Here is a 26,629-nt window from a genome sequence, read left to right as displayed (position 1 = left end):
TATAGAAAATTTCATTTTAATTGTAGTTGCTATATTCAGCAAAAGTCTAATGAGGATAAACTCAAATCCTCAGAGTCCTCAGCTAAACCGTAGTTTCCAGTTGTCTCCGGCCCCCCTTAACCCTATCCCACACTCTCAGCCAATCGCAGTGCGTAGTTTTCAGTTAGACATCTCCCATGCCCAATCACAGGGCTTCTTATTCCAGCCAATGAGCGGCGACCGGAAAGGAGCCCTACCTCGGCTCTCAGGAACATCAATAGAAGAGCCACAGGGGGAACGGAAGCCACGGCTCTCGCGAGGATGCTCCCGGCGCTCCTCTTTCCCGAGGCGGGATGTCACGTGGTGCGGCCTCGCCCAATGGGCTCGCAGACTGCAGGGGTCGCCGCGGTTCCCGCCAAATACGAGCGCGGCGGCCGTGGCAGCAGTGGCGCGGGAGGGAGGGCGAGCAGCAGCGGCCGCTGGAGCGGAGCCCGCGCCCCCGACGCCCGAGAGGAGCTTGAGCTGCCGCCGGAGCGATGCTGGAGGAACCGGAGTGCGGGGTGCCGGGTGCCAGGGGAGCGGCCGCAGGTCGGTTCGGGCCTGCGTGAGGGAAAGGGGCGGCGCGGCGCGGCCTGTGCGAGCCAAGAGGCCGGTTGGGGGTGGGCTGGCCTCTGGGCGCGAGCCTGCTGCTCCGGGCCAAGCGTGCCGTCCTCGGAGCCCTCGGATACCGGACAGGCGCCCAGTGACCCGGAGGACGCCCTTCTTGACGTTATTGTTGCAGTCGCGGTCATATATACAAATTCCTTCTTCCTGGCGCCTTTGCATCCCTTAGCCCTTCCAGGGCCTCCTGTGGATGACGGGTGCCTGGAGGGGAAACAGGCTCCAGAGGTGGAGGGCCAGCTTTGCTTCTTACCGACTGCACTGTGTCCTAAGAGAGTTGGACCTTGCAGCAGGTGGGGAAACCGAGGCTTGAGGTCACATCGGCTTGGGGGGGGGGGTACTGAAATCAGAGCAGCTGCCTCTGGGGATCTGGGCAAGCCCAGCCAGGTAAGAGGGTTGGGTGTTGCGGATTGCCAGGGAGCTGGACTCCTGCCTGCTGTGCGAAGTTGCTTTCTCCTCCCTGTTTCTTGGAAGGGGTCTTTCTAGCCTACAGAGGCTTCCCAGAACTGGGGGTGGTCAGCCAAATAAATCCAGACTGCCCTTCTTTCCTGCTTGACTCCACATGGTAACCCCAGCACTTGGCACAGTTCTTGGCACGTAGTAGTTGCCCAATAAATGTGTGCTGGTTGAATGAATTAAGGCCAGAAGGGATATCAACTAGTCTAGTCCAGGGCTTCTCAAGTCTCAACACTGTTGACATTTGGGTCTGTCCTTGGCACTGTAGCATGCCTGACCCACACCCACCCCATGCCATCAGCAACCCTTCCTCTTCAGATGCCACAACCAAAAATGTCTCCCAGAGGCGCTGGGTTTGGATCCCTGCACCCTCCTTTCAGAACCATTGCTCTGACTTTGGGATTTCACAGACGCCTGCATATGACTAATATAAATAAGGCTGGGAGGACTCACTGTCGTGGAGCGGTGATCTAGGTGATCTTTTTATTTAACCAAGTCAGGATGTCTAGTTAAAAAACATAAAAGCAAATACCACTTGTTATGACCATATTATAACACGAAGTGTGTTTTAACACCAAATAAAATTAGGAAGGATGTAATCTCAAAAGAGCATTTGGGCTGGGGCTCTAGCTTAGTTGTGGAGCGCTTGCCTGGCATGTGTGAGGCACTAGGTTCAATCCTCAGCACCACATAAAAATAAATAAATAAAGGTATTGTGTCCATCCACAACTAAAAAAAAAACTTTTAAAAATAAAGAGCAGTCTGTAACACTATACACAGGAGTGTTGAATATATATCTTTGAATAGTCTGGTTCCTTGAGAGGGTTTTTTTGTTTTGTTTTTTGTAGTTGTAGAAGCCCCAGCCCTGAGTGGGTCCTTTTGTTATTGATCTGATGTGGGGGGCAGGGCATGTCTGTTTCCCCTTCAATTCATGCTGGTGACTCTGAGTCCTGCAAATAAGACCATGAGGTTATCCTGAGAATAAATTTAAGTGGCTGAAGATTATGGCGGGAGGGGATCTATGTTTTTATTAACTGAAAACTTAAATTTTTTTTTATTTACTTTAAATGATCAGAAAGAAAACATGGGCACCTTATTATCCAGGCTTAGGTCAGAAGTTGGGTGGTAGGTGGCGATTTCAGCTGTGGACAACTGAGTTTAGAAAAACCCAGTCTGATTTTCACGTAGCTTTATGTGATTCCCAAAATAAGCTAAAATAGATTTTTCTAAGCCAGATTGCCAAGCAGGTGTGGTCTTGTACGCTTAACATAACTGTTTAAAGATATTTATCCAAAGACTTGGTTCTATTCATGGTTAATTCTGCATCAACTTTGGTATTGTTAGATGCTTTTCTTGAGATTTTTTTGATTTGGAAAAATTTTCCTCCTTTAATGGAGCACTTCAGCTCCTGCCTGACAAGTTGAAAGTACTTTCAATTGTGTTTCCTTCCTACGCTCCCTTTAAAATGAAAATGAATTCTTTCCTGATTTACAAAGCTAGTGGTGATGTAGGGGGTGGGTTAGAAAAGGCATGGGGAAGTAAATAGGAAAATGTGTTTTTTCTCATATTTACCTTTACTCAGTTCACTGCTCATTGTCCCTGTTACTATCTTGATTGGTTCCCAGTGTGTTCCAGAGCCCACGCTAGGTGTTCTAGGTACCTATGAAACAACTCACTGCTGGCATAGAGCTGCCATTTTTTTTGGGCAGAAGGCATAATCACAAATATTTCATTGTGAGTGCCAAAAAGAAAACAAAACAAGATATGGAGGTAATCTAGGGCAGAATGTCTCAACTTATTAACATTTTGAGCCAAATGACTCTTTGGCCTGGAGGGCTGACCTGTTCATTGCAGGGTATTCAGGAGTATCTCTAGCCTCTACCAACTAGACTTTATTGTTGTTTTTTTTTTTTTGGCAATTCTGTGGATTGAACCCAGGACCTCATACATGCTAGGCAAGTGCTTTACTAATGAATGAACTACTTCAGCCCCCTAACTATACCCTGAGCACACCTAAGATTTCCCCCTAAATAACAAATAAAAATGTGTCTGGGCGTTGCCCAGCATCCCTAAGGGGCAGGGGGCAGCATTGTACCCACTTGAAAATCCTCTTGTACATAATTGGCTCCGTGTGTATATTTGGTAGCTTAATGTTTCTAACACTTAATAATTTATCCTTTGCCATTTTTTATTCACAGCCATGGATTGCAAAGACAGACCAGCTTTTCCGGTTAAGAAGTTGATACAAGGTAACACTCTGGACACAGTTAAACTTTTATTCTGAATTTATGTCCTTCATCATCTCCTGGTGGGGTCCACAGTGAAAGCCTTCAGGGGCTGGAGGGAGAACAGTTGCTCCCTCTACAGGTTGATTGTCCCTTATCTAAAACGTGTGGAACCAGCAGTATGTCAAATTTCAGATTCTGTTCTTATTTCGGAATACTTATATGTACATAATGAGCTCCCTGGGAATGGGATCCAGCTGTTAATAATCATTGTTTCATATATGCCTTATACACATAGCCTGAAGGTAATCCTACAGTATTTATAATGTGCCTGAGTTTTGATTGTGTCCTGTCACCTGAAGGCGGGAGTGGATTTTACTTCTTACATGTACTATTGGTGCTCAGAAAACTTTAGATTTTGGAGCTTTTCCAATCAGGGATGCATAACCAGTACCAGGAAGCTGGGAAACCCATTTTGGGTACTGAAGATCGAACCCAGGTGCCCTTTATTACTGAACCACATGCCTATCAGTGTGTGTGTGGGGGGGGGGGGCGGTGCTGGGGATCGAACCCAGGACCTTGTGCATGCGAAGCAGGCGCTGTATCAACTGAGCTATATCCCCAGCCCCGGAAACCCGTTTTTGTACCTTAGCTTCCCTTGGGAACAATAGTGATCCAAAGGTAGGGTTTCTGTACCTCAGCACTTGTGAGGTTTGTAATTTTCCCCCCTCCCTGGGGGTGCTGTTCTGTAGACTGCAGGGGGTTCAGCAGCATCCCTGGCCTCCCAGTAGATAACAGTGGCCTCTAAGTTGTGATGACCAGAGGCATCTCCAGGCATTGCCAGATGCCCTGGGAGACAAACTACCCCTATTGAGAACCACTATTGTACAGGAAGGTTAATGTCCCCAAATCCTTTTGTGTGAAAAAGGGAGTGTATTTATCCTTAATCCAGAAGCAGCTGGATTGTATAAACTAGGTTGTTTGTCCAGTTTTCTTGCAGCAGTTTATGTCCTGTGGAAATTGACAGCAGGATTGATGTTGGTGGGAATTTTGCTGAGGGCATGTGTCCAGAGGGTGAAGACCTAAGGCAAAGCTGTAGAACTGGACAGAATCCTTGTTTTAAAAACTGAGAAAGTATGCATGATCCCGAATAGGTTGATTTTATTTGCTCGATTACATTACAAAGTAGTGTTTTTGAAATGCTGGTTTGGCATTTAGGTGGGTGTACGCTTGTTGGAAAGTCCATTTGATTGAATTTCCTCGCACTCCTCAGGTGTTGGCTACACGTCTCTTACAGCCAGCCCCAGCCAGCCAGGTGCTGGGAAGACAGTTGACTGATGAGGAAATCTGGCAGCCTGGAGTGCTGGTACTACAAAGAGAAATCTTTTCATGAGGGTCTGTTTCTGCAAAACCAGAAACAGTTATCTTAATGGGTTTTTTTTTTTTTTTTACCCACTGTAAATACATTTGGGTTTTGAACTGGATCTTGATCAGAAAATCTTAAAATTTTGGCAATATCCCTGTTAAAAGATTGTCGCCCCCCGCCCCCGCTTTTTTTTTTTTTTTTTTTAATGAAGACTTTGGAAAAGTACAGCATGAAGCAATAATCTCATCCTGTCCCTTCCCCACTCCTTTGGTGTGCTAGGGATGGAGCCCAGTGCCTAGTGCATGCTCCGCACACACTCTGTCACTCAGCCACACCCCAGCCCTGAGAGCACCATTTTGCGGCACTGGGGATACAACCAGGGCCTTACACATGTTAGGCAAATGGTCTACCACAGAGCTACACCCTTAACCCCCAAAATTCCCCTCTTAAACTTGAAAGTTTCCGCCCAGAGTGCAGCAAGTTTTATTTTCTTTTTCCGATTTTTTTATTGATAAGGTGAATAATTTTCAAGCATACAGAATATTAAAGTATTTATTGTCACTGTACACTTCCACTGAAAGGGCAACCTCCTTCTCTCTTCATTCCAGCCCGTCTGCCGTTCAAGCGCCTAAATCTTGTCCCCAAGGAGAAATTCGAAGATGGTTCAGAAGACATTGGAAGCTCCCAGAGTGTTTCTGTGGAAGGGAAAGTCCCCGATTTAGAAACATCTTTGGACAACTTGGAGAACAACTGTCATATGGGTTCTGACCTAGACTTCAGACCAAAACTTGTCAATGGGAAGGGTCCCTTAGATAACCTCATAAGAAATAGAATCAAAACCAGCATTGGCCAGAACATGGTCATTGTTGATTTGACGGAAGACTCCAGCGACCAGCCAGACAGTACTGTGGACCAGGATGAATTTAATCCCGAAGCCTCCCTCTCAAGGGAGCCTGCCAGTGGGATCGGAGAAGGCCCAGGTCAGGGGCTATCAGGGATCATTCCCAGCCATGGTCTGGCGACGTTTCCTGCAGAAACCCTTTCAGACATTCCTTGTAAATCAGAAGAGGAGCCTGTTGGCTTTGAAGCCCTGAAGAGGAATGGCAGCTCTCAGGAAGGTGCCCCTCAAAGCTGCTCAGAGCCAACAGGGGGCCCAAGAATGTGCCCCCAGAAGGAGCAGGACCGTTGGAGCGAAGCCGGAGGCATCCTGTTCAGAGGGAAAGTTCCTGTGGTGGTCTTGCAGGATATCTTGGCAGTGGAGCCTCCTCAAGCCAAGCCTCTCGGGACACCCCTGGACAAGAGCATGGCCTCAGAGAATGAGGCGCTAGAATCCTGCCCTGAGGAAGACTCTGCCCTTAGCCACTCACCCCTGAGCTCCTCGTCCACCAGCTCACCCGAGGGGCAATTGGCTCCTGGAAGACAGCATCATGGTCCCAGCCCCTCTTCTACCTCCACGCCTCTCCACAGGGTGAGTATCTCCACAGAACCCCAGGTCCTGGTGCTGCCTGGGCCCTACACTGGGTCTTGGGACTTACTAAAGATGCAGAATTCTCTCTGATAGTGAAATCCATGAGTTGTTTGGTTCTGTGTGTGTTGTGGTGGGCTGAGGATGCTATTCAACATGGTGCCCGTGTCTCGTGGAACAACCATTTCAGCCTTTGTCGCCCATACCTGACTGATAGCTGTGTTGGTGAACAAAGACTGTGGGCAGGTGTGCCCTCACTTCCTACTTGAGCTTTCTTTCCTCCACTCCTTCCTTCTGTCCCAGTGTAGACCTGTTGGGGTGTCTTTGAAGTGGCAGCAAGACAGTGGGCAGATGAAAGGGAAACTAAAATCCGCTCTTGGCAGCAATGCCACCTTCTTAACCTTGTCTGCAGTGACAGGAATAGGAACATGAGGGACCTGTCACCATAGTAAATGACCCAGAAAGGTGACCTTCAAAGAATGTGCTTCTTGCTGGGCACGGTGGCACACGCCTATAATCTCAGTAGCTTAGGAGGCTGAGTCAGGAGGATTACGAATTAAAAGCAAGGTGCTAAGCAACTTTGTAAGACCCTGTCTGTAAATAGAATAAAATACAAAATAGAGCTGGGGATGTGTCTCAGTTGTCGAGTGCCCTTAGTTCAATTCCTGGTACCAAAAAAAAAAATATTTATTTTTAAATAAATATTTATTCTAAATTATAGGTGGACACGGCATTTTATTTTACATTTATGTGGTGCCAAGGATCGAACCCAGTGTCTTGTGCATGCTGGGAGAGCACTCTACCACTGAGCCCCACCCAGCCCCAGCCCTTTTTTTTTTTTTTAATATTTATTATTTAGTTGTAGATGGATACAATGCCTTTATTTTATTTTTATGTGGTGCTGAGGATCGAACTCAGGGCCTCACACGTGCTAGGCGAGTGCTCTACCGCTGAGCCACAACTCCAGCCCAAGAATATGTGCTTCTTTAATGCTTTAAGCACACCCATGTGGAAAATGCTTGGGAGAAGGAACATTTTGGATATGGGAATATTTGCACATATATAATGAGATATCTTGGGGATGGCACCCAAGTTTAGGCACAAAATTCATCTATGCTTTGTGTACACCTGTTTTTTTGTTTTCTTTTCTTTGTGGTGTGGTGCTGGGGAGGGAACAAGGACTTCAGACATGCTGATCACTGGACCTCATCCAGCCCTTTTTCTGTGCCCTGTGCAGTAGCCCAGTCGTTAGTACACAACATTCTGAATAGCATTTGTCCCATAGGGTAGGGTATCGAGTCCTCTGCCTGTGGCGTCATGTTGGTGTTCAGAAAGTTTCAGATTTTGAAGGATTTGCGGTTTCAGATTTTTGGATTACGAATGCCCCATCTTTATTATTTCTAATAAAGCACAGTGGTGAATTTCTTGATTTTCTCATTTTTAAGGTCTCAAAGGTCCAGGCACACGGTTGGGGATATAGCTCAGTTGGTGTAGAGTGCTTGCCCCACATGCACAAGGTCCTGGGTTCATTCCCCAGCACCACAAAAAATAAGGAAAAGGGTCCAGGCACAGTTGCATACACCTGTAATCCTAGCATCTTGGGAGGCTAAGGCAGGAGGATTGCAAGTTCAAAGCCAGCCTCAGCAATTTAGTGTGACCTCATCTCAAAATAAATCAAAAAGGGCTGGGGATGTGGCTCAATGGTTAAGTGCCTTTGGGTTAAATTCCTTGGTACAAAAATTTAAAAAGGTCTCAAGAGTGAAACTCATAAAAATCAGTCCAGAATCCCAAAATGTATTGTTTGATTTGATTGTACTTTTGTATGTTCACTTTAAATCTTTTTTTAAGTTGTAGTTGAACACAATATCTTTATATTGTTTATTTAGTTTTTTATGTGGATCAAACCCAGTGCTTCCCATGTGCTAGGCAAGTGCTCTACTCTTGAGCTACAACCCCAGCCCCACTTTAGATCTTTATGTGATTGGATCTTAATTTGTACCGGAGATTGAACCCGGGGGTGCTTAACCACTGAGCCACATCCCCAGCTCTTTTAAAAAATTTTTATTTTGAGAGAGGGACTTGGTAAGTTGCTGAGGCTGACTTTGTACTTGAGATCCTCTTGCCTCAGCCTCCTATTACTGGGATTACAGGCGTGCATTACCCAGATAGGGCAGGAGACTTTCACTTTGAGAAACAATGATCTGGGAACTGCCTTTTTTAGAAAATACCAAGCTCTCTGGAAAAGCCAAAGGTTCTTTTTTGCTTTACGACCTTTTACCGTGTAGTTTGTTTGCAATTAGGTGTGAAATTTAGTGTATTTTATTGATGATACAGGATGAATGTTCCGTAGACGGCAGTCACGATGCTGGACCCTGTGGCTTGTCTTGGTGTCAAATGAGTCCAGGTTTCAGGTCTTTTCCATGCAGATGAATTTACTGCCAGCTGCATGGCTTGCAGCTTCTGCATCTCTGGGTGAAAATTCACGCATACGTGTACTGAGCAGCGGTGACTGAAGGTCACTGGGAGGGTGTGCACATGATAATGCTATTCTGTATAAGGACATGAACACCTGTGGGGGTTCTGGAATCAGTGGACATGGGGAAGGGGGCGTGACCGATGCAAGGGTTACATTTCATCATTACACCTTGACCTCGGGACCTCCTGCTGAATCTGCCCTGGGGTTGCCTCTTGTCATTTTCTGATCCTCTGCATGGGAGAGATCCCTCAGAAATACACAGTAACCTTTTGTTTCCTCACGAGAGATATGTGTCACTCATCCTTGGAGGGGAAGTCGTCTTTTAACTGCTCTGTTCTTGCTGTGGTGTGGAAGGGTGGTTGCTGCTGCTGCTGCTGCCGTCCTCACTGGCGAGGGGCTTCTGCGGCCTCTGTGCTGTGCCATGGCAACATGATAACCCTCTGCACCACCTTGGGCTGCTGAGAGACTGAGCACTTGCCAGCTGCTCATAGGGGCGCATGTGTTCCTTGTTGCCGTAGGTTGGACTGCTCTGGGGCTGTCACCTCCCTGCCTTGGCTCCCCTGCTGTTGAGTTTCTCTCCTGCACCTAGAAAATCCTGGTCCTTGAGAAAATGTCAGAACCACTGGGTCTGGAGAGGCTTTGCAGGTGCTTTAATACCCAGACTCAGTGGGGTCCATCTTGCAGAGAGCATGGTTGGGTTTGTGCTTGAACTTCCTCCTAGGGTCCTGGGTCAGGCCTTGGCTGGATAGTTGCTGTCTGGCCAAGCTCAGGTGGGCAGCATGTGCCAGAATCATGTGTAATTCAGAGTGAGCTCTGTCAACACCAGACCCTATTTGAGGACGGTAGTGTTGTATCAGACAAGAAGGTCCATGCACATTTAGGGAAGCAGTGGCCGTGCTGGTCTGGAACCAGGTGGCAATTGCTGGGGCCCTAGGATATTCCGAGCCTGAGCCTGCTGTCACGTGAACCTGCTCCTCCTGGGGACCCAGTGCTTGAAGCCTGGTGGCAAAGAGAAACCTCCTGCAAGGCTGTACACTCTAGATGAGGCTGAGTAAGTCTGGGCACAGCTCGGTGAGTGTGTGTCCCCTCCAGTCCCCTCATCTAGGAAGCTGGCTCTCATTGTGCACTGGACCCTCCCAACACGAAGGGCAGCAACAGAGATACCGCCGCTCACACTTTCTGTTAGGCCCTTTAGTGTGGAGGTGAAGCCCACAGACTCGGCAGACCAAGCGCGTTCTGGACAGATGCCTTTCCATCAGCGTTTGTTGAGACTCACCCAGCGGAGGCTGAGCACAGCCGTCATGCCATAGCAGGTGCTCACCTCCCATGTTCGGTGGGACCCAGGAGCTAAGGCCGTCTCCTGGGTTGTGTCTGACTCCATGCGTGGTCCTTGGCAGAGGTTCAGATTTTCTAGATAAAGATGTCACGTCAAGGGACTGGGGATGTGGCGCAAGCGATAACGCGCTCACCTGGCATGCGCGGGGCGCTGGGTTCGATCCTCAGCACCACGTACAAATTTAAAAAAAAGATGTTGTGTCCACCGAAAACTAAAAAATAAAAAAGTAAATTTAAAAAAAAAAAAGATGTCACTTCAACACAGCCTTGTGTGCCTGTTGGAGCCTCTCCAGGTTTATGGGCCTTTTCTTTTTCAGCCTCCTCTGTGAGTTTGAATGGAACCTGGAGAGTTATTTCTCCCCACTGTGCTTGGTTTTAATCGTCTGTCCGGGAAACCTGGTGGGAGGTGCGTGGGCCAGTAGTGTGAACTCTTATTCCAGATATGCGAGTGGAGTCCCCTTGTCTTGGCTGTGCATGTAGCCTCCTTTCAAGGTGGTAGAGATTTTTGTGCCTAAGAGTCTAGGGCTCTGGACTAGATCTCCGTCCCTGAAGCTGACTGTTTTCTGAGAAGCAGAGTTGAGTTGTGGCTCCATGGTTAGCACTTGCCTGGCAGGTGTGAAGCCCCCAGTTTCATCCCCACCACACACACAAAGGCAGAGTATCCATCAGAGGCCCACACCAGTCCAAGCTGCAAATATGTTTTATTTACTTGAAGTTGTACCAATTTTTAGACATTATGTTAAAAATTTGCATGTTCCCCGGGCTGGGGATGAAGCTCAGTTGGTAGAATGCTTCCCTCGCGTGCACAAGGCCCTGGGTTCAATCCCCAGCATGATTCAGGTGTCAGCTCCTCCTGGGAGTCAGTGGCTCTTGGCTCAGGTTCCAATAAGAGCTCCATCCCTTGGGAATGACAGGTCCTATCTCCTTTGCTACAGGTCCCTCTACGCCTTTTTTGCCTGTGGCTTTTATTTTTGAGCTTGCCTCTGGTTTCTCCTGCACTCAGCACCTTCAGTCCTTCCTTTATCTGCCTCCCCACCCTCCCCCTTATCTAGTCCCAGATACACGCAGGTACATGCACATTTATTGGAGTCTGTGACACCGTGGTGACATCTTGGTTCTGTTGGTAGGAACATGGGTGGCTGTGAAAGGATGAAGTGTATCCTGTTTTGCAAAGACATTCTTTTTTTTTTTTTTTTTTAAGAGAGTGGGGAGAGAGAGAGAATTTTTAATATTTATTTTTTAGTTCTCAGCGGACACAACATCTTTGTTTGTATGTGGTGCTGAGGATCGAACCCGGGCCGCACACACGCAAGGCGAGCGCGCTACCGCTTGAGCCACATCCCCAGCCCGCAAAGACATTCTTAATAGTGGTGGCCTCCTAGTTGCTCCTTCTGTTTCCCCCAGGGACTTCAGGGAAGGTGTCTATTGGGAAAAGTGATTGAAACAATCCCTGCTTAAAAATAAATCTCCTGGGCTGGGGTGTTCCCTTACCTAGCATGGTGAGGCCCTGGGTTTCATCCCCAGTCCTGCAAAAAAGAAAACAAATGTCTTTCTATTTCAGATAACCAAGAAATTCGTCAAAGGGTCCACAGAGAAGAACAGGATGAGACTGCAAAGAGTAAGGCGCTTTCCCTGCAGGAGAGCATAGTCCCACTTGCCTGCTGTGCCTGTTGGCCTTGTCACCAGCAGAGCCCTTTGCTCCTCCCTTGTCCCATTTTCACCTTCCCTGACCATCGGGTGACGTTGTGGACGTTGTAGCTTGTGGGTTACATCACTTTTTGCTAAATCCTAGGGTTTTGCACACCGCCTCTTCCTAGCCTAGGAGTAGGGGTGGTAGTCTTCTGCCTCAGTAGCTGGCCACTCACAGGCCTGGGCGTGGCTTGGTGGTAGAACCTTGTTCAGCAGATGTGTGGCCCTGGGCTCCACCCCTAGCACCAGAAGGAACCTGATCCCTGCAGCCCTATCTCTTCAGAGGAATTTTAGTCCCTACACGAGAAGAGTGAGGGGCTGGGGCTATAGCTCAGTTGGTAGAGTGCTTGCCTTGCATTCACAATCCTAGTACCACCAAAAAAAAATAATAATAATACACTAGAGGAGTGATAATTGTTAGTGACTCCCTGTCCAGCTTTGCTTCTGTTAATGGGGTTCACCATGTTCGGGTGTGTGCGTATGTGTGTTACTGGGGATTGAACCTAGGTGTACTTTGCTACTAACTTATGCAGCCCTTATTTTATTTTGAGTTGGGGTCTTGCTGATTTGCTGAGGTTGTCCTTGAACCTGCCATCCTCGGGCCTCAACCTCCTGAGTCACTAAGATGATAGGCGGGTGCCACTATACCCAGCTCCTTTGGTTCTTATTATGCCAAAGTTCAGAGACAGCCACTGAGGTACCCCATCCCCTGCAGCTTAGGCAAGGGGCCCTTTCAGCAGTTGGCTCTCAGTTCCCCAGGGTTTCCTGGGCCTCGTTACAGCTGCACTCAGGTTTTTTGTGCTGGGTATTTAAGCCACATGCTAAGCTCATGCTCTACCTCGGCTCCATAAATGTCGAGAAACAGCCTCAGGTATAGCTAAAGACATGTGCTTTACCTGGGATTTCAAGCTTTGGCTTCCTTATTTAGCACCTGGGAGCAGTCCTCCCCATCCTGTCATTGTGCCCGTGGTCTCATCTAGGACAGACCTGTCCCCTTTCTTGGGCATCTTCCAACTCCTGTGGTGCTGCATAGGATTCTTGACAAGTCCCTGGACACGAAATGGACACTTGGACCTGTCAACGTGATTGGAGGTCCATCAAGGCAGGGTCAGCATGTTTCTTCACAGCCGAAAGCTTGGTCCTGTGGAAATAATCTTGGCTGTCCAGGAAGGACGCGTCCACCCTCGGCCAGTCAGGTGGCTTGTCTGAGGGTAATATGGGGATTGTAGTCAGCCAGTGCCTTGAGCCACAGGCCACCTCTGCAGAACAAAGCACCGTGAAGTGAAGCCCACCCTCCGTGGAAAGCCTCAGGGACACTGGTCGTTGAAGCCCCCAGTACCATTGACACTGCCGCAGCCTTTGAGGTTACTCTGTCCTTTCTTCACATGAAAGATGGGTTTAAGTTTTAGTTAGATTTTTATTTTACTTTGTTTTCTCGTTTACTCTCACCTGGTAAGACTCGCTCATGGGTCCCCTGGCCTTGTCTCGTCCCAGTCTTCGTTGTCACTCTGTGGTTTGGGGTGGCAGGTGGGGGGTGTTTGTTTTGAAGGTAGGAGACGGAGCCTGGGTGTTCCTGTTCATTTTGACACACTTTTCTGATTGAATACACAGTTGGAATTTAATAGCGGAGCCGGGCGTGGGGCGCAGTGTCCTCTGGCTTTTTTGTGTGTGGTGCTGAGAATCAAACCCAGAGGCCCTGCCCGTGCCAGGCAAGTAAGTGCCCTACCACAGCTTCACCTCAGCTCCTATTTATTTATTTATTTATTTATTTTTTAACCTTTTTTTTTTTTTTTTTTTTTTTTTTAATTTTAATATTTATTTATTTTTTTTAGTTTTAGGCAGACACAACATCTTTGTTTGTATGTGGTGCTGAGGATCGAACCCGGGCCGCACGCATGCCAGGCAAGCGCGCTACCGCTTGAGCCACATCCCCAGCCCCTATTTATTTATTTTTTAATCTTTGTTTTATTTATTTATTTTTATGTGGTTCTGAGGATCGAACCCAGGGCCTCGCAGGTGCCAGGCAAGCGCTTTACCGCTCAGCCCCAGCCCCCTGTTTGTCTTTTAAGTAAGTTTTTTGTTAAGTGCTCCATTTTTGTTTCGTGAGAGACAGGCTGGCCTGGAACTTGCAGTCCTCCTGCCTCGGCCTCCAGCCTACCTGGAAGGCAGCGTGGCCAGCACGCCTGCAGTGCCCATGTTTCAAAGTCATTTTAAATGAATCTTCTGCTGCACCTCCCCCAAGGCGCTGGGACGAAGGCCTGGTGTCGTGGCGGGTTTTATGAGGGAGCCGCAGAGGCCTCTGGAGCTGCTCCTCGTGCTTCCCTTCAGGGAGGGCCCAAGGACCAACTGTGCTTGTCCCCTAGGATAAAGAGCAGTGGAGGGAAGAGAAGGAGAAGCTGAAAGAAGAGGCCCGGCGGGCCAAGGAGGAGGCCAGGAGGAAGAAGGAGGAGGAGAAGGAGCTGAAGGAGAAGGAGCGGCGCGAGAAGCGGGAGAAGGACGAGAAGGAGAGGGCGGAAAAGCAGCGGCTCAAGGAGGAGAGGCGCAAGGAGCGGCAGGAGGCTCTCGAGTGAGTGCCCTCGCCCTCCCGAGGCCGCCCCCGCCCCTTGCAGGCTGCACCTCTGAGCCCGGGTGGCGGCCTCCACGGGCTTCCCCACTTGGTACTGCACTGGGGTGACCGGCCTTCTGCCCCCGCTCAGCCTGGAACAGCTGCCGCCCAGGGGCTCCTGGGGCATGCAGGTGGCTGGGCTTTCCCGCCGGCTGGGCTGCCTTCTGTTCCCGCCAGTTCCCTGTCCAGCGTCATCAGTTTTCTTGGTTGACCCTGTACCCCGGCTTTGTGGGAGATTGGAGCAGTTGATGATCGGTGGGTGCAGACTGTGGTATTAACAGCCGAGTGCCACAGTCACTGCCAGTAGCCCAGCCAAAACCTGAACCGTGGTTTGCTGTCTCACAGGGCTAAACTCGAGGAGAAGAGGAAAAAGGAGGAGGAGAAACGGTTACGGGAAGAAGAAAAGGTAGCATGCTGCCCCCTGCCTCTCAGCTTCTGAGGCCGCGTGTTGGAAATGCCCTCTCTGCCCCCGCTACGCCTTGAGCTTTCTGGGCAGCTTGGTGACACCCATGGGGACCAAGTAGCCTGTTCAAATGCCGCTGGTATCACCGGCTCTCCGTGCTGGCTTTCCACGCTCCTGCTGGCCGGGCATCTTGACAGCACTTGAGCCTTCAAGGGTAGCTGCCATTCTGAGACTGGCTGCACTCCCTATATTGTGGGCTGATGGGTTTGTGGGCTACAGTCTCGTGGCCCTTTGCTCGGGAGTGCTTGGGACTCGGTTGTGCCCTGAACGCAGTGCTTCTCCACCCCACCCCATCCCTGTCTCTTCATAGCGCATTAAGGCAGAGAAGGCTGAGATCACGAGGTTCTTTCAGAAGCCAAAGACTCCGCAGGCCCCCAAGGTGAGCAGCACCCCCTCCCTGGCTCCTCGTGTCTTGAGACTTTCTCCCTTCTAGAAATGAAGAGGGGTCTGCTGAAGACGGGACCTTCATTTACCCAGAGGCACCTTCATTTCTGCTGGCGCCTGCAGGTTTCATATCTGGTCATTCATTTCATCCCCAAAACAAAAATGTGCGTGCCTGGTAGCAGTGCAGAGCCGCCAGAGCTTGCCTGGGAGTGGGAATCGGGTGCTCAAGACGGGCACAGTGTGGAGCCGCCCCAGACTGCTGGCGGCCAGACCTCCGCTCCGGGCTGCAGTGCACCTGGCCCTCTTCTCAAGGGAGCTACCGGGTGCTGTGCTGTGTGTTCACACCCTGTGCACACAAGTGTGAATTTCAGGGTTGTTCTGAGTTGGTCATGGTCTCTGTGTGTTCAGCCATGGTCTCAGGTTCTTGCCGTGGTACATTTTATATCTGTTTGATTCCTTTTTTTCAATTTTTAACTTTTTTTGTTCCAGGGGTTCAATCCAGGTGTCTGCCACCGAGCCATATCCCCATCCCTTTTTATTCCAGGCTTACCTGGAACTTGGCCACCCTCTGCCTCAGCCTCTTGGGTCCCCGGGATGACAGGTGTCCTATCATTCTGGCCATTTTTAAACATGTACTTCCTTGGCCTGGAGTGGCTGAATTCCAGGTGGTTGGCCTGAGGCTTTGTGGGTTCGCCTGTGCTGTGGCTACGCCTGCTTGGTCCACCTGTTGTCTGCGCGTTGCCCAGTGCAGTGGTGCCACAGCCACCAGCAGCATTTCCTCCTCACCCACACCATGCTCCTCTGCATGTCCTGCTGCATGCAGACCCCGTGTTTGCTCACACGAGGGTGGGCCCTGAAGGGGGTTGGCCAGAGGAATCCTATCTCCCAGAGTTCACACTTGGATGAGACGGAGCAGCTGCAGGGTGTTTCCGGTTCCGGGCAGTTTGCAGTATGGCGTGGCTCTCCTGGGCCCTGGGAGGGGAAGGGGTGGCCCACCAGACCCGCTTCTGCCTCTGTCTCAGGTCACCTGTGTCTGTCCATCCATCTATTGAGGGGTAGCTTACACACACAGTAAAATTTACCCTTTGGGAGATGTTTGGTGAGTTTTGATAAGTGGTAGAGGCCTTGTAACTGTCTCCTTGGTCAAGGCCTGGAAACTGTCCACCAGTCACTGAGACCTCCTCTGGTTCCTCCTCCTCCTCTCCCGGCTCATGAGCCACAGGATGGACAACCCTGCAGCCTTTGCCGACGAACTTGGCGGTATCTCTGCTTTTGGATGTGTCCTTTGAGGCAGCAGGCTCTGCACATTTTCTCCATTGATGAGTGTCTTCATTTTCCACTCAGTGTCCCATTGGGCCACTCTTTTTCAGACCCTGGCTGGCTCCTGTGGAAAGTTTGCCCCCTTTGAAATTAAAGAGCACATGGTCCTTGCCCCCCGCTGTCGGGCCACCTTCAACCAAGACCGCTGCCATCAGCTGGACCAGCTCCTCCAGCAGCAGAGTGGAGATAGCTCCTTCTTGAAAGAGCTAAAAGGCCGCCAGCCCCTCAGGTCCGGACCCACCAGGCTCTGCAGCCGGGACACAGATGTTTTCAACAGGTAGAGCCTGAGGACACCACACCGTTCTCTTCCCAGCCACCTGCCTGCCTTTGAACCCTGCCATCTCATTGTCCCCACTTTCCCAGGTGGGCTCCTATTTCCAGCCTCTGCAGCAGAGGGTGGCCCCGTGCTCCTGCTGGGCTTCCTAGTCCACAGCCCTGTGCTGGTGCCTGCCGTTGGGGCATCCCTGCCATGTGCTGCTCCCTGTGCTTGGAGCCGGACAGTGCTGCTGTTCAGCTTTAACCTGTGCGCCTGTCCTTTAGTGGGTCCTGGGGTGCGGGAGGCGGGGAGCCAGTGGCAGAGGAAGCAGACTGGATGCCTTTATTTGCCAGTGACATGGTGATCGTGGGCAGCAGCAAGGTGGCTGGCATTCCTGAGCGGAGGAAGTTTGGCCGGATGAAGCTCCTGCAATTTTCTGAGAATCACCGGCCAGCGTACTGGGGGACGTGGAATAAGAAGACAGTGGTCATCCACCCGCGGAACCCTTGGGCCCAGGACAAGGTAGGGGCTCTCAGGTGCCCAGGCCCACATGTCCTGCTGCATGCAGACCCCATGTTTGCTCACTTCTTGGCCGTGCCCTTTCCCCCACCTGTCGACGACAGTGATTCCCTATGTCTCTCTTTGCAGGCGCTGCTCGACTATGAGGTGGACAGCGATGACGAGTGGGAAGAGGAGGAGCCTGGGGAGTCCCTGTCCCACAGTGAAGGGGTGAGGGCAGGTCTGAGCACAGAGCGGCCCCTGCAGCCAGGTCTGAGACCCAGTCCTGGCCCGTGCTAGGCAGGTGTTCTGACGCTGAACCTCACCTCAGTCGGGCAAAGCCAGCCTGGGCCTCGCTTCTCCTATGGAGGTGCTTCCTGTGGCGGTGGCATTGGAGGCAGCTGGCCCGGGGCCTGGCCATGGGCTCCACTGCCTCCTCCTGCCAGCTGTGCTGCCCGAGTCTGGTAGCCTGACTTCCAGCCACCATGACCCCATGGGATTCCCACTGACCCCATGCTATCTGTAGGAGTGACCCTCATGTGGATGGAACCCGGGCCTCTCAGGCTGGATAAGAGCCCTGGCCTGGATTTGAGTTTTAATGACACCCACGTTGTTTCCTACATGACAACTTATTCATTTTTTCTCTTTGAGGACGATGATGATGAGGTTGGAGAGGATGAAGATGAGGATGATGGCTTCTTCGTGCCCCATGGATACCTGTCTGAGGACGAAGGCGTGACTGAGGTAAAGGGTGAAGGAGGAAGTGACTGGCTCAGAAGTTCGCCTAGGGGCTGGTGACGTGGTAAATGCCTGCCCTGGCCACTGGACTACCTGCTCCACTGTAGCTCCAGGTGGGTCCTCAGCCTGGGCTTGTTCAAGGTGGCTGGATCTGGACCTGGACCTGGTTTTACCAGGAAGGCAGCAGAATGTGTGGAAGATTCCCGCTGTGGGGCTCTCCTGGCAGAGCCCTGAGGACTGGGCAACCATGGTTGGGGCTCAGAGGGTCCCAAACTTGCTCAGCTGGAGAGTGACTGTGCAGCACCACCTGTGGTCCCCAGCAGTCCCAGCATGCAGTCTCTTGGGCTCAGGGTGCACTGCGTTCTTGAAACTGCTCCCAAGGTGTGGAGAACGTAGGACCCCATCACCAGCGGTCCCTCGTGCCTCCAGGTTGCCACCCTGCCACCACTCATCAAAATCTGCAAGATGAGCAGCCATGCAGAAGCCACTCTGGGGCTCTATGTCATCTGCCATGTTGCAGCAGTGGAAGGGGAGGGCTGCCTTCCTGTGTCCTGGTGTGCCCCCAGACGTCTGCCACTTAGAGGATGGTCTAGGTCTGGCAGGTGGCAATTTGGGGTTGTTGGTGGTGATCACACACTGACCAGGAAGGCAGCTGGGCAGTAAGTTGCCTGCAGGGCAAGATCATAGCAAGGTCATAGCAGCATCTGACTCGCCTTAAGCTGTCGAATGTCTGGAAATGCCCTGCCATGCCTCCTTCCTGAGGGCTGGGGGTCGGCTCTGAGGCAGCATCCTCCCCACTGGGCCTGGCTCTGTGAGTGGCTCCTGGCCAGGGCCTGGGTGGAGGGCAGTGGGAGCCCCCAGCAACTGTGCTTTCCTCCTGCAAGGAGTGCACGGACCCCGAGAACTACAAGGTGCGTCAGAAGCTGAAGGCCAAGGAGTGGGACGAGTACTTGGCCAAGGGGAAGCGGTTCCGTGTCCTCCAGCCTGTGATGATTGGCTGCGTGTGGGCGGCCGACAGGGACAGCTGCTCGGTCGCCGAGCTGAAGGTGCTGCAGCAGTTCACAGCCTGCCTTCTGGATACGGCGCCCTCAGAAGAGGAGCAGGCGCCCAGGGCCTCCAAGAAGGAGAGGAGGGACCAGCAGAGTAAGTGGTGGCAAGGCCTTGCTCCTGGGCAAGGCCGGCCTCAGCTGCCTGTCCTAGCTGGCTGTCCTCCGGGCCAGGGAGGGGACACAGGCCAGGTGCAGACTCATGCTCTGCCTCTCTGCACCTCAGCCCCATCTTGTCCTTGGTGACTTTAGTCATCGTCCTGGACATAGCTTGGAGCGCTGAGGAGTGGGAGGCCACTTGTGTCTCCAGGGCACGACCCGACTCTGCCTCCTCGCTTTTCAGAAGCCAGGGGCGCAGTGGCTGAAGGAGCACGCAGGCGGCAGGCCCGAGCTGTCTGGGCGGCGCTGCTTTTCCAGGGACTAGGTGCGCTGCCCTGCCTTGGGTCTGCTCTCCAGAGCCCCCCGTGGCCGAGCCTGCACCTTGCAGATAGTTGAGGACTTATGTGGCCGTGTCGGGCTCTGTCTGGGTGCACATTCTATCTTACCCACACCCTGTCCCCTGTCCCACCAGTCCTGGCCCAGCTGCTCCCGCTGCTACATGGCAATGTAAACGGGAGCAAGGTGATCATCCGGGAGTTCCAGGAGCACTGCCGACGAGGACTGCTCAGCAGTGACGTGGGCGGCCCCCCAAGCCCTGCCTCCCGCCCGCAGACTCCCACTGCCACCAGCGAGGATGCCGCTGTGCCCTCCAAGGCCAGGCTAAAGCGGATTATTTCTGAGAACTCGGTGTATGAGAAGAGGCCGGATTTCAGGATGTGCTGGTACGTCCACCCGCAGGTGCTGAAGAGCTTCGACCAAGAGCACCTCCCCGTGCCGTGCCAGTGGAGCTACGTCACCATGGTGCCCTCGGCCCCCAGGGAGGACAGTGGCAGCGCCCCTGCTGCGGGGCCCAGCCAGGGACCGCCCGTCCCGCTGAAGAGGAAGGCTGCGGGGAGCATGTGCATCACGCAGTTCATGAAGAAGCGCCGGCATGACGGGCAGGTGAGCTGCCCCGGCTGCAGGAGCGGGAGCCTGCGGGGCAGCGGGCCCTGCGGTTCCTGCTTTCTTCTGTTTTCTGGTGCTAGGGATTGACCCCAGGGGCATGTGACCACTGAGCCACATCCCAGACCTTTTGAGAGACAGGATCTTGCTGAGTTGCTTAGGGCCTTGGGTTCCTGCCCAACCATAGGCAGCCTGGGTTAGTGTTCAGTGTGTCCCTTTTGTCATGAACTGTGGCGTTGCCCTGTGGGCACTGACTCCTGAGACCAGCGTCCTGTGCACTGAGACGGAGGTAGCAGTCCCCCCACTCAGAGAGTGGTGCTGCGTGGGTGGCAGCTGGGTGGGGAGGGTGAGAGGAGGGAGCGCAGGCCCCCGCTTGTGTCTGCTTCACACGTGAAAGGGCTGTAGGGGCAGAGGCCAGGTGAGGACTTGTATTCCTTGAAACCTTTCTCACTGTCAAAGCAAGGGGTCCTCTGGGAACTCCCAAGAGGATCTGGTGTCATTGCTGTGACTGTTCCTGTCAGCCCCAGAGTCTCTGACCTGATGTGGCTTGTATGCAGAGCTCCCCTCAGCAAGCGCCACTTGACATTGTGGAGGACCCGCAAATCCTTCCCTAAAACGAGAAGTGCTGGTTGGTCTGTCATCGGTGTAAGCTGTGCCTGAGAAGCAGAGTCCCCTCTTGTCGTTCCTCCCAGGCCATGTGAGAAGGAACCCAGGCTTGGCTGCCTGGCACAAAACTAGCTGGGGAACCAAACGTCCCAGATTGAGACTGACCAGGGCCCAAAGACACCCTTCTGTTTGTGTCATTTTCCAAGCAGCTGTGTCGGCCTTTGCCCCCATCTGCCCTCCCTGGGGACCCTCAGTGCCCAGTGCTCTATCAGGCCTCCTGTCCCCAGGCAGCATGTCCCCCACCTTGTTAGACATGGCTGTTTTCCCCCTCTCTCGGGCTGGCCCACGTCCCTCAATGTGGAGGACAGTGGCTCGGGCACGCGTGCAGCATTGGATAGAGCCTGGTGTGGGGATCTGCGTTGCATAGGCAGTGTGGTGCTTCGTTATTTTATCCAACCTCCAACAAAGAGAAGGTGGCGGTCAGAAGGGTTGGCATGTGACACGTTGCAGGTGGGTCTCAGGAGTGGTGATACCTGGCGTCTTGTCTGCAGCAGCCTCAAGTAATCAGCAAGGTCTCCACTCCTCCCACATGGGGCTCCTCCAGGCTCAGCAGCACAGGGGGTCTTGCTGAAGACCCTGCAGTGCAGCCCAGGCCAGACCCAGCTTAGCCTGTGCCCCACAGTTCTGCCTCAGCAGGCCCCAGGGCTCCCTGAAGTCTGCATTTGTAAGGTACCCCCCACCCCACCCCCAGAAACTGATGGGAAGAGAAGTGGGTGCATCACACCAAGAGGCACATAGCACCTGGCTCCCCAGTGTGTCCTGAGAGCTGGGCCAGCCTCCTGCTGTGTTCAGCTCCCTCCTCGTTTTCTTTTTCCTTTTTACACAGTACTGGGGTTCCCTGAATCATATCCCAGCCCTTTTAAATTTTATTATGAGACAGGGTCTTGCTAAGTTGCCCAGGGTGGCCTTGAACTTCCCATCTTGGCTCCTCTGTTGCTGAGATTACCAACACGGACGTGCCACTGTGCCAGGCCTTTCTTCCAGCTCTTAGTCATTGGTCACCTCCCTCTGGGGAGGCTGGAAGGGTGGAAAGGGGCAGTTTTTTAGTTTTTGTTTTTTCTGAGGTGTTGGGAACCCAGGACTTTGTGCTGCTTGGCACTGAGCCCCTCCCCAGCCCTCAGAGTGCTCTTTAGCTGCCAGAGTCTGAGGAAAGGAGACCCTGACTCCCAGAAGACAGACCTGGGCAGGAACAGCTTCGTGGTGTGCGCTGAGCAGCTCTGTGGCCAGAGTGCACAGAGGCCGCAGGTGGCTGCAGACGCCGGGTACCCCAGTCCTGCCTCTTTGGGGAGGACTGTTCCAAGACCCTAGGTGGCGTGTGTATAGAGCTTAAGTTGGGGTCTTTATTCCTGGGGCTGTAAATGGCCTCCCTAGAGCTCAGAGTAGTGTGACATTTGGCCTTGGACAGTAGGGCTGCACTGGGTCTCCAGTCCCTCCTCAAGGGCCTCTAGCTCTAGGGTGCTTCAACTATTTGGGCCTCAGTTCTATTTTTATTTTTTTTTAAGAGAGAGAATTTTTTAATATTTATTTTTCAGTTTTCGGTGGACACAACATCTCTATTGTATTTTTATGTGATGCTGAGGATCGAACCCAGTGCCCCGCGCGTGCCAGGCGAGCACGCTACCGCCTGAGCCACATCCCCAGCCCAGTTCTGTTTTTAAAAGTGTAGGGCTGGGGCTCTGGCTCAGCGGTAAAGCGCTCACCTAGCATGTGTAAGGCCCTGGATTTGACCCTCAGCACACATAAAAATCAATCAATAAATAGAGGTATTGTATTCAACTATAGCTAAAAAATAAGTATTAAAAATGTTTAAATAGGGGCTAGGGATACAGCTCAGCCGGTAGAGGGCCTGCCTCACACACACAAGGCCCTGGGTTCAGCACCCCATAAACAAGATTACATAGAGGGTCTACTTGCCCTGCAGCCAGGTAGCCCCTGTGACATGCGCCTGGAGCCCCAGCTGCTGGTAGGCTCAAGCGGGAAGAAAGCTTGAGCCCAGTTCAAGGCCAGCCTGGGCAGCAGAGTGAGACCCCATCTCAAAAATAAAAGGCAAAGAACAGCAGGTGTTGGCTCCTGTTTCCCTGGCCACTGCGATCAGTGCTGGTGATGGTGGTGGTCGGCCAGCTCCTGGCTGAGGGACTCGTGGTCCTTGGCCCTTGCTTGGGCCCCAGGGGCAGGGTGCTGGTTCCTCTGGACATTCTGGATCTGAAGAAAGTCTTGCTCGCCCCACCTGCTCTTCCCTGTGCGAGGAGAGCCAGTGCTGCAGGCGGTCTGGGGAGGTGGGCCTGTCTAGTCAGTGCTGGCGGCAGGAGGCCATAGGGCTGTGCTTTGGGCCAGCCGGCAGGGAGGCCAGGAAAGCACCTTGCACAACTGACCCCCTTGGGGCTGTCACTCTTCCAGGCAGATTTTTACAAAAGAGGAATTCAGAAGTGTCTCAGAACGGCCTCCCAGTTGGGATGTGAAGCTGCCCCCGCTGGAGTGGGACCCTTGGTCACTGTCACTCATGTTGCCTGAGTGCTTGTTCTCCTTGGGCAAGAGCCAAGGGCTCGAGCTTCTTGGGGTAGCAGCCCCTGCTCCATAGTCTGGGGCACTCCCACCGGCAGAGCTGGTCTAGCATAACGCAGATGGGGGCTGCGAGGCCAGGCCCAGGGAGCAGAGTGCCCAAGACTGGAGATGGCAGCAGAGAGCGCAGGCCGGCTCAGATCAGGAAGTGGGAGCTTGTCGACCTCTCTCTTAACCCAAACTGGAAACCTTTTTGGGGGGAAGGTACCAGGGATTGAACTCCAGGGCATTCAACTACTGAGCCACACCCCAAGCCCTATTTTATATTTTAGAGACGGGTTCTTACCAAGTTGCTTAGCACCTCTCTTTTGCTGAGGAACTCACTGTCCTCCTGCCGCTGGGATTACAGGCATGTGCCTGGCTCAACCCAAAACAGAAACCATTTTTGTGCTAAGGCAGATAATGATGGTAGTTGTCAGCGATCTGACTTCAGCTCATTTAGAGAACCCCAGGATTTTCTTCAGCCACAGGTTCTCGGACAAACCATCAGGTTTAAAGAAGTTGTTGCCAGTTGCCGGGGGCCTTAGCGGGTGTGCACATGCAGGCAGGGAGGAGGGGCTACCGGTGCCCACCACATACGTGGCATGTGGGCTCCTCTCCCTGCTGATGGTCTGTGTGCCCTGTCTGACCAGGTTGGAGCCGGGGATGTGGATGGCTTCCAGGCAGACACAGAGGAGGAGGAGGAGGAGGAGGACGGCGACTGCATGGTCATGGATATCCCGGATGTTGGGGGTGAGAAGGGTTCCAACCCTCTGCATCTCATTCAGATCGACAGGAAAGGGGAGAGCCATCCAGGCAGAGGGACGTGCAAAGGTTCTGCAGCGGGAATGGCTGAGCGGGAGGAGTGAGTGCAGGGTGAGGACAGGGGCTGAGACTGGCTGTCCATCACTCTGAGTGAGGGGGGAGCTGGGACAGGGCCTGGGTGGGAAAGGACAGTATCTGACAGAGCAGGTGAGTGGGTCTACAGCTTTGGGGTGCCCCAGTGGTGACCTGAGCCTCCACTGGCTTCAGGGCTGTCCACCTCCTTCCACTGAAACAAGAAAAGGCTCCCAGAGCAGGGGTGGTGGCTCCTCACAGGGAGCCCCGTGGGTACAGCCAGCCACACACCCCTCCTTCTCACGCCCTGCAGAGGCCCAGGACCCGTGTGGAACCACTTCCGGAGCCGAGGAAGTAGTGAGAATGGACGTTAGCGAGAACCCACTGCCTGCCAGCCCACTCTGTGCCTCCTGAGCATCCCAACGGCCTGGCTGGCTGGGGCTTGTGTAGGGCGGTCAGGGGCCTCCATACGACGGATACTTGAGCGGACTACCGACTCCTGTGTACAGAGCACTTTGTCCTGCTTTGCAGACCTCCCGGGTCTGAAGGGTCTGTACAGGATGCCTGATTAGTTCTTGACGTTTGTAAAAATCGTCCCAAAAAGTTGCGTATTAATCTGCCTTTGAATAAAGCATTATGAGAGGCGATGACATGCAGGTGCGTGCCTGCCCCTCAAGCTCCAGAGCAGGGCCGGGGCTCGATGCTTGTAAACGAACTCAAGCACCAGAGGCACCCGTGGCCCAGCAGCGCGGGCACCTGGACTGTGTGGACGTGTATAAACTATTCTCTACCCTGAGCCGCCTCGTCTCCGTCAGTCAGTATGTCCTTTCTGTGAGCAGGTCCGCCCGTCCTCCGCCCAGCATCTGAAAGCACCACCCATTCTGTTGGCCACTAAGTCCTTGTCCTCCTGGCTGACTAGTCCAGCACGTGCTTCTCCCAGTTCCTCTTCCTGCCCTTCAGGTGTGAGGAGGGGTCCCACTCCTCACCAGGGCCCTCGGGAGCCAGTGTTGTGCGTCCCAGAGCAGGGAGGGAAGGAGGAGCCCTGTGCTCAGGGCTGTGGTGACTGACAGCAGTGGAGGAAGCCGAGGTCTGGGCACTTCCTGTCCAAACCTAGACCCAGAGAGGGGCCTCCTGTTGTTCCTGCCCTTGGGTCTAGCCATGTCCCCACTAACCCCAAGAGGGACCAGCTGCATGCAGAGTGGCTTGGCACCGACTGGACAGCCCACACGAGGTGGCCATCCCCATCCTAGCCTGGCCAGTAGGCTGGGCTCATCCCCAGGTCTGGGCTGCAGGCCCTCCTGCTTCCAGCAGAGCCTGTCTACGTGGCTCTCAGGCAATGTTCCTGGAGTGAGCAGGGGACGTGGGTCAGAGTTGGCCTTGATCCTCAGAAACCCACATTGGGCAGCTCTAGAGGCTCAGGTGTGACAAAAAGTCATGGTGGGCTCCTGATTGTGGGAACTAGAAGGGGCATATTTTTGCTAGTTTCTGTAAGGGACAAGGAAACTCACGTGGGGTCTCAAGCTTCAAGTCTGACTCATGCAGCTGGTAGTAGCCAGATGACCAGTCACCACAGGCCCCCACTGGAACAGGCTAGATGGTCACAGCCTGGTGTCTGTGATAACCCACAGTGTCCGGGCCGGCCTGGGGTGGCGGGCCCACGGCTTCAGTGCTGCCTGGCTGCAGAGATGGTGCCCATGTGTCAGCCACAGGACCAGGGCCTTCAACACTAAGGCCTTGTCCAGTCTCCTGTGACTGCTGTAGCACATCACCACACCTGGTGGCTTAAAACAGCACAGATTCATCGTCTCACAGTTGTCAAGGCTACAGTGGCACATGGTTCCCGAGGTGGACCCAGGAACGGCAGGGCTGGGCCTGAGGAGGCCCTGCAGCCCTGGGCTCCCAGCCCTTCCTCCATCCCAGGAGAGCCAGCAGTGCAGTGTCTCCCAGTCTGGCCCTCTGATCTCCTCCCACGAAGACCCTGGTGACACTGGGCCCCACACAACCCAGGGTGACCCCCCCTGCATTCTACTGAAAGGGAATAGACACAAGTTGGGGGAGGTGGAGGTTTGGGGGAATAATGTAGTTAGTCCCAGTATGTCCCCCAAGGCTCCACCTGTGGGATCTTGGTCCTCAGGGTGGCCACGTGGAAAGGGACCTTCAAGAGGTGGAACCTCAGGTGGGAGGTGGAAAGAAATTGACCAAATTATGCTATGTACATATTTGAGTGTGCCACAGTGACCACCTTTGTGTATATCTATAAAGCATTAATATAAAAATCTATAAATAGAAGAGGACGGGAGGAGGGAAAAGGGAAGTGCTGGGGACCCAAGTGGAGCAGATCACAGTCCGAGCTTTAATGATCATGTGAAAGTGAACCCCAATATTCTGTGTAACTGCAATATGCTAATAAAAACATCTTTTAAAAAGTGGTGGGCCTCCTGAGAGGTTGAGATCACTGGGGCAGCTGCCCTTCGGAGACGGACGTGGTTCTTGGGACCCTGCAAGGGGTGTGCCTGCAAAGGAGAAAAGGGCAGGCCTGGCCCTTGCCCACACTTGTCCTCCTGGGTCACACATGATCTCCACCTC

General features: G+C 52.8%; 1 protein-coding gene across 1 annotated transcript; it reads left to right on the top strand.

Moving 5' to 3' along the window:
- Positions 1–408: 408 nt before the first annotated feature.
- Positions 409–26,472, top strand: Chaf1a (chromatin assembly factor 1 subunit A). Its single transcript, XM_027952401.2, has 15 exons — positions 409–567; positions 3,294–3,344; positions 5,295–6,154; positions 11,524–11,580; positions 14,015–14,217; positions 14,602–14,662; positions 15,030–15,098; positions 16,474–16,700; positions 17,033–17,201; positions 17,328–17,408; positions 17,829–17,921; positions 18,800–19,058; positions 19,533–20,002; positions 23,860–23,959; positions 24,357–26,472. Exons 1-15 carry the CDS (start codon positions 516–518, stop codon positions 24,455–24,457), a joined length of 2,853 nt encoding a protein of 950 aa, XP_027808202.2. The 5' UTR covers positions 409–515; the 3' UTR covers positions 24,458–26,472.
- Positions 26,473–26,629: the final 157 nt, after the last annotated feature.

The sequence above is a fragment of the Marmota flaviventris genome, chromosome 1 (assembly GCF_047511675.1).
Source record: "Marmota flaviventris isolate mMarFla1 chromosome 1, mMarFla1.hap1, whole genome shotgun sequence".
In the NCBI taxonomy this organism is placed as follows: Eukaryota; Metazoa; Chordata; class Mammalia; order Rodentia; family Sciuridae; genus Marmota; species Marmota flaviventris.
Note: the sequence above shows the minus strand (reverse complement) of the source record. Positions and strands in the feature narration are given on the sequence as shown.

Bases quoted from the DNA above. Each gene is read 5' to 3' on its own strand.
- Chaf1a (XM_027952401.2), top strand. From the start codon at position 516: ATGCTGGAGGAACCGGAGTGCGGGGTGCCGGGTGCCAGGGGAGCGGCC. The intron at 17,922-18,799 runs GTAAAGGGTGAA...TCCTCCTGCAAG, and splicing joins AGGACGAAGGCGTGACTGAG to GAGTGCACGGACCCCGAGAA. The intron at 23,960-24,356 runs GTGAGAAGGGTT...CACGCCCTGCAG, and splicing joins GGATATCCCGGATGTTGGGG to AGGCCCAGGACCCGTGTGGA.